This window comes from Petaurus breviceps, unplaced genomic scaffold (genome assembly GCF_028583685.1).
Source record: "Petaurus breviceps papuanus isolate PSGF00001 unplaced genomic scaffold, PetGlider_PUasm1.0 187, whole genome shotgun sequence".
Taxonomy (NCBI): Eukaryota; Metazoa; Chordata; class Mammalia; order Diprotodontia; family Petauridae; genus Petaurus; species Petaurus breviceps.
Window position 1 is genome coordinate 25,858,980 of NW_027185799.1, and position 6,643 is coordinate 25,865,622.

Consider the following 6,643-nt stretch of genomic DNA (forward strand, 5'->3'; position numbering starts at 1 on the left):
GTGTGTGTGTGTTCTCATACATGTGCCTACCTACCAGCTACATAAATGATATAGTATAAGGAACACTGCATTGTATATAGTAGGTGCCTAATAAGTACTTGTTGAATTGAATTATTGAATTGACTGCCAACTTTTAGACTACTTGAATAAGGAAAGGAGAGACTAATTGAAACTGCTAGGGGAACAGAATGCCCTTGGTTTTACTAATTAGTTGTCATTTTCATTTGTTGTCAGAAAGATCTGTTTTAGGGAGCAGGATCCACTGAACCGAAGGTGTATATTGTAGTGATGGTTAGAGCAGTACTTTTATCTGAGTTGTCTTCATTCATTCTTCATAGTTGTCTAGAAGAATTATGCTCTCCTCCTCCTGTTCACTCCTCTCTTACCTTCCTCTTGCTTAAATGTCTCACAATAGTTCCCGGGGCAGAGATGTGGAGCCAGAATAAGAGTAGGGATTTTGGGTGGTAGGAGGAGCCTGGTATGTTGTGAGGCAGGCAGAGCCCATGTGAGCTTTCTGATCATGGTGCTTCATTCTAGACAGCTAGATGAAAAGGGAATTAATAAAAGTTTTCTTTTTTTTTTAGTGAGACTTGGGCACCCGTTTTAAATGTATATTAGCACTATTCTACTACTGGTGCTGCTACTACTCCAACTCTGAACAGCAAGAGTAATGGTCCCTCTTAGCAGAGGGATGGATACATGAGGGCATATGTAGCCAGGTACAGAGACTACATTGTCAGATGTAGTCTACATATATGTTTAAAATTTTTTTAATAAGAAACTTAAGTTCTAAGGTGGCAAGAGGCATTTGGAAGACATATATAAGTATTAGAGTTAGTAAAAACAAAAGGCATAAAACCCTCCAAAAAACCAGAGGCAGTGTGATCTAATGGGCTCAGAGTTGGGAGACCTGGGTTCAGTCCTTGTCTGATAATTTACTAATTGTGTGTCCCTAGGCAAATCATTTAATCTCTCTACCTCAGTTACCTCATCTGTAAAATGGGTAAAATAATATTACTTCATAGGGTGATTGTAAAACTTAAAGCACTATATAAATGTGAACTATTTATTTAGAGTAGTTAATTAGTTCTAGAAGAAGCATGTTTTAAGGTGGAGTAATGTTTTAGGGCACAGTTCCAAAAGAAAAAAATGTCATAAAAACCTATCAGCTTAACAGTGTTTCAATAGGGTTTCACAATTTTGGTTTGGTTATAAGGTATTAACCTTGTTCTGCAAAACAGTAATAATTAGGAATCCTTTGCTAAGGTGTTCCTTTACCAGTGTTAGCTTAGAAGGATACTGAAGTGATTACATTAAATTAAAAAAAACCTGTACCATGAAAATTTCTGTTTTTCTTTTCAGGACACAAGTGAACAATACCTGGGAGAGGTGTTTTTTGACATCTCGCTGTTTGTGCATTGTGGTTCTCTTCTTCTGCTCACATCCCAAGGACTGTGTTCTGCATTTATTAGTGCTATCTGGGTGGTGTTTCCTTTGCTCACAAAGCTGTTTGTTAATAAGGAATTCAAGCGAAATGGTAGGAAGTATTTTCATATAATTGTAGGGGAGAAATTACCCCTAATTATATTCCAGATATGTTTTTTGGGCATGTTTTTTTCACCTGGATCTGTGCTGTGTAGGTTTTTTGTTTTAAATGCCAACCTACTTTGTTATAGTAGTTTTTTTTCCTTTCAGTTTTGTAGGTTAGTGTTGATGGGGATCATACATAGAAGATAATTTAATTTATTTAGCTATTTCTTATTCTGTTAGACTTTTGCAATGATCTTAGTAAAAAATGATAAAAATATATCTCTGGTTTAGCAGATATAGCTGAGTGACTTCTACTATTAAAAACTGAAATACCTAGGCTCAGAAATGAGTGATTTGAGAGATGATGAAAGGAAAACCAGTACCTGGTCCTTAAGGTGCTTACATTCTTTTAGGGAGATACAAAATATGAGCAGGTACTGTCTTTCCATGATAATTTAAAGAGAGAGGAGGAAATTAGGGGGGACTTCCCTTAGTAGATGGATGGCACATGAACTGAGCCCTGGGAAGGAAGTTTTCTTTCTTTTTTTTTTTTTTTGGTCCTAGCTAAGTGAATCTTTTTTTTCTTTCTTTTTTTTCCTTTTAAATTTTTAAAAAAATTTATTTACTTTTAGCTTACAACATTCACTTCCACAAGCTTTTGAGTTCCAAATTTTCTTGCCTCCCTCTTCTTCCTCCCCCGCCCTATCTAATGCAATCTAATATAGGTTCTATAAATACCTTCACATTAAACATTAGTCAAGTTGTAAAGAAGAATTATAACCAATGGAGTGAACAATGAGAAAGAAGAAACACAACAAAATAAAAAAGAGAGGGAGCAAGTTGTTTGCTTCCATCTGCTTTCAGACTCCATAATTCTTTCTTATCATGAGTCTTTTGGAGTTGTCTGAGAGCCTTGCATTGCTGACAAGAGCGCAGTCTATCAAAGTTAGTCATCACACACACGATGTGTCTGTAATTGTGTACAATATTCTTCTGGTTCTGCTCTTGTCACTCAGCATCTGTTTATTTAAGTGTCTCCAGGTTATTATGAAGTCTGTCTGCTCCTCATTTCTTCCTCTTCTCCTTGTCCTTTGAAGGGGGGAGGGTAGGGCATTTGGGGTTAAGTGACTTGCCCAAGGTCACATGGCTAAAAAGTTTTGTGTGTGTGTGTGTGTGTGTGTGTGTTGTGTCTGAGGCTGGATTTGAACTCAGGTCCTCCTGACTCCAGGACACACACACACATACACACACATTTTTTTATATGCTACTATATCTGAATTGGCCTGCCTTCTTACTCTCCATTTAAAGTTTCACATGAGTGATGATAATATCGAACATTTCTTTCTCTAAATGTTAAAGTAACTAGTAAATATCCTATAATTGCTCTTTGAATTTATGGTGATGATTTAAAATATAGATCTGATTTCAAGATTATAAACTTTTTTTTCTTCCCTCTGTCTTACAGGTGCCAAAGGAAGATTTATCATGATTTACCTTCTGGGCATGTTTGTTCCATATCTTTATGCACTGTACCTTATTTGGGCAGTGTTTGAAATGTTTACACCCATTTTAGGAAGAAGTGGTTCAGAAATCCCACCTGATGTTGTGTTGGCTTCCATTCAGGCTCTCTGTGCAATGATTTTGTCTTCCTATTTTGTAAGAAAAATTTTAGTCTTTCTTTTCAATAGCAAATCTTTTCAAGTGCCAATTTGTGGTGGATATAGCATTACTAGGTCATGTTTATCTTTTAGTAATTGGGGAAGATATATTAAAGGGACAAGTAGCAACATAACTGTAGTTGAATAAAAAATCTGTGAGTTACATGGCCTAAGCAAAGTATTTAATTTTGACCCTGTTCTCCACTTACAATTCTTTCTAAATTGTCTTTGTTCTTTCTGCTTTGAGATTGTGGAAGCTTTTGCAGATGATAATTGATTTCCATTAGTGGAGTTCACTTGGTACAGAACCTCTCTGAATGGTTATTAATGTTTTTTATGAACTTTTAGGAGTAAATACAGCATTTAGGTCACATATCACAGTTGGGGCAGGGGAAACAATAACTCATGGATCTAGTAACAATTTAGTAGTAATATCTTACTCAAGGTAAGCTATTGATCTACGTAATTGGTCAATAAGCATTTATCAAAATGAGAGGATTGAGTTATAGAACCTCTAAGATTGCTTCTAGTTCTAAATCTGTGATCCTGTAATTATATTACTTGATATGTTGTAGAACTGTTCTGCATTTATTGCTGAGAAGAAACTGGAGGAAAGAGAAGTCAGACATGCCATGATTTATTAAGTTTTTTAAGAGAGAAAAAAGTGCCTCTTGGAAGACTTCTTATAATGAAATAACTATGTAGCTCCTTGATGTTGTAGATTATAATTATTTTTATATATTCTAGCAATATCAAAGTTAGTTTCTTGTTAACAAAGAAAGTTCTCTGAATAATGCCACTTGAAATCTACTATCTCCTTTAATGATCTTTTCTTGAAATCTATGGGTTTATGAAAATTATTTTCTTGAATTTAACAAAAATCTGTTTAAGGAACATATTAATTGAAACTTTAGGATTACCACATTCAAAAGATTTATGTTTGAATCCTGATTGTGCTACTTTAATGTCTCTGAGCCTCACTTTTCCTCTCTAAAATGGGTGGTATACTTGCTTTTGCCTCTGATGATTATTGTGAAGATCACAGTGAGATGAATGAATGAGCATAGATTAAAGCCCTTCTTATGTTCTAAGAACTTTGCTAGGTGTTGGGTGGGCAAATAGAAAAATAGAGAGAACCCCTGCTCTGAAAGCATTCACATTCTAGTGGCAGAGACAGCATATAAAGAAAGTTCACCTTCAGGGATGATAGAAAGAATCAGATTTCCTAAGTGCACAGTTACGGGGTGGGAATAAGGCCCCCAGGATCCTGAGCTTATATCAGTAGGTAAGGTGATGGTGCCAGGGAGTTAGAGCACCTAAGGAGACAGTAGGAGAGCATATGGTGTGAATTGATAATCCTCCATCTCACCAAAAGGAATAGCTTCTGTGCAGGGGTCGGGAACTTGTGGACTTGAGGACACATGTGGCCCTCTAGGTCCTCAAGTGTGGCCTTCTGACTGAATCCAAACTTTACAGAACAAATCCTTTTATTAAGGGGAGTTTATTAAGGGAGGGTAATTTCTTTTTATTAAGGGGATTTGTTTCCTCTTCTATGTCATTGTTTGTTGGGTCCTCCAAAGGAGGTGGGCATAGAAATCCAAAGATGAACACATTTTACATCTCAGAAAGCTGAGGGAAAGTTGAAACTATTGCTTAAATTTGATTAACTTGTTTTTAATTGTTTCTGTCATCCTTTTCTTCCCTAGGCTGTGGATAATTGAGATGTCTGAAGTGTGACAATAGAGAATTGTGAACCAATCAAGAGTAGGATAGTGCTAGGCTTCCTTGCTCATATTTATCACCCTCTAGCTTAAAAGGAAAAAAAATCAGTACCTCCCAGGAGCATTGGATCTGGAGATCACAGCTAGATTTTCACAGTTGTGAATAGAACTTAGAGGAGAGAAATGTTGGAAGCTTGGAATAACCAGTTACTTTGTTTTCTTTGTTATTTATGTGGTTTAAGTGTGGACAGAATTGCTAAGACTGGGGCTACTTAGGGTTTCTTGTTTTGTATTGGAAATTGAAAATTGGAATTGGAAACTCTTCTGACATTTTTATCTTTATCCTCTATTACCTGTGTGGCTTTAGGTAGATCACTTAGCCATCTGTAACATGAGGCATTTAGACTAGAAATCTCCGAGGCCCCTTCCAGCCTCTAGAAAGATTAAGTGCCCTGTCTGAGGACACAGATAATAAATAGCACAGCTAGGACATGAATCCAGGACCTCTGCCTCCAAATCTCATCATTAGTCAACAAGCGTTTGTTAAACGCATACTGTGTGCCAGACACACTGCTAAGCAAGTGTTCTTTCTACCACTGTGTTGAATCACCCTCCTAGGATTGACATTTCCTGGGTTTTTATATAGTTCAGGAGGTTCTGTGGTCATTCTGGTAATGAGCTTTTCTGCTTAGCTGCAAGTCCTCCAACAGCAGAGATGGCCTGTTAGCAGTATAGTGCTTGGTCAGCTATCACCCATAGGGCAGAAGGTCATTTAAAGCCTTACAGCTTCAGTTTCCTTCCACATTATTCCCCTTGATATACATGAAGTTCCAAACCAAACTGACTTGCTTTTTATTTTGATTATTTTGATTTCTATTTCTTATTGATTGGATGTTGATAACTTTAATGGTTATGTGATTTTAAGTGTGTCACTTCTCTAGGCCTCATTTTCTGATTGTTTTCAAAGGTCCTTTTAGACTCCTATGATAATGGCAATGATAGCTGACATTTATATAATGCTTTAAACTTTGCAGAGTCTTTCATATACAGTTTTATCCTCCCACCTTGGTGAAATATGTAATACAGGTATTATTAGGACCAGTCTACAGATAGAGAAACTGAGGCTGAGAGAGGTAAGGGACATGTTTGTGGTCACATAGCTAGTAAGTGTCTAAGGTGAAATTTGTACTGTCTTCTTGACTCCAACTCTGGCATTATCTCTTAGGCCAGGATGATCTTCCAAATGCCAGTTTAGAGCTAGTTTAAGTCTCTCATTGACAGAACACCATAAAGCCACATCATGTAGTTAATATGTTTTAGGCTGTATTGAATTTAGAAGTTGTATGTAGAAAATAAAATCTGTGGGAAGTGTACCATCTCACTTTATGTACCTATTACTTCACACAGTACAAGGCACTAGATAACTATTTATTGATTGATTATTTTTAAACACTTATTACCAGCCTTGAAGAACTTTAGAGATACCAGTCTTGTAATTTAATGTTGCTGCTGATGCTTTCTTACTTGTTAGCACCATTGAATATTATTCTTTTTTGGTGCTGTGCCAAGGTAGTATTACAGTGTTATGTTAAAAGAATGAATGGGTGTGAAAGGTGCACATAATCATTTGAGAGCATACAGAAAATTCACTCCTTATGTTATTTCCCCCAATTCCTGACTAGCTACATGTGAAGTCAGTCAGCATTATGGCTGATGTGGTAGTGTGCACACCTT

At 36.5% G+C, this 6,643-nt stretch overlaps 1 protein-coding gene across 1 annotated transcript in view; it reads left to right on the forward strand.

Annotated features, from left to right (window-relative positions):
- The window catches only part of ERMP1 (endoplasmic reticulum metallopeptidase 1), a 58,097-nt gene that overhangs the window by 36,981 nt on the left and 14,473 nt on the right, over positions 1 to 6,643 (forward strand). The window contains exons 9-10 of the mRNA XM_069090784.1: positions 1,363 to 1,537; positions 2,996 to 3,186. Coding sequence (XP_068946885.1) covers positions 1,363 to 1,537; positions 2,996 to 3,186 — 366 coding nt within the window. The remainder of the gene's footprint in view (positions 1 to 1,362; positions 1,538 to 2,995; positions 3,187 to 6,643) is intronic.